Here is a 255-nt window from a genome sequence, read left to right as displayed (position 1 = left end):
AGCCAGGGCAGGGAGTCTGTGGGACATGCGGGGGTTGTCCCGGTGTCCCCACGCCCCGGGCGGGCGCTGGGTGACAGAGGTCGCATCCTGGTGCAGGTGGTGCTGTCGCGGCAGTACGGCTCCGAGGGACGCTTCACCTTCACCTCCCACACGCCGGGCGAGCACCAGATTTGCCTCCACTCCAACTCCACCCGCATGGCACTCTTCGCCGGTGGCAAACTGGTAATTGAGGGGGAGCCCCAAAGCTGGGGAGGG

At 67.5% G+C, this 255-nt stretch overlaps 1 protein-coding gene across 1 annotated transcript in view; it reads left to right on the top strand.

Moving 5' to 3' along the window:
- Positions 1-96: 96 nt before the first annotated feature.
- Positions 97-255, top strand: part of LOC104164001 (transmembrane emp24 domain-containing protein 4-like) — a gene marked incomplete at both ends in the record, with an annotated part of 542 nt that continues 383 nt past the window's right edge. The window contains one exon of the mRNA XM_009703186.1: positions 97-222. Within this exon, the coding sequence (XP_009701488.1) occupies positions 97-222 (126 nt within the window). The remainder of the gene's footprint in view (positions 223-255) is intronic.

Source organism: Cariama cristata, unplaced genomic scaffold, assembly GCF_000690535.1.
Source record: "Cariama cristata isolate BGI_N322 unplaced genomic scaffold, ASM69053v1 scaffold37776, whole genome shotgun sequence".
Lineage (NCBI taxonomy): Eukaryota > Metazoa > Chordata > Aves > Cariamiformes > Cariamidae > Cariama > Cariama cristata.
The sequence above is the reverse complement of the archived record's forward strand: the minus strand, read 5'-3'. Positions and strand labels throughout refer to the sequence as shown.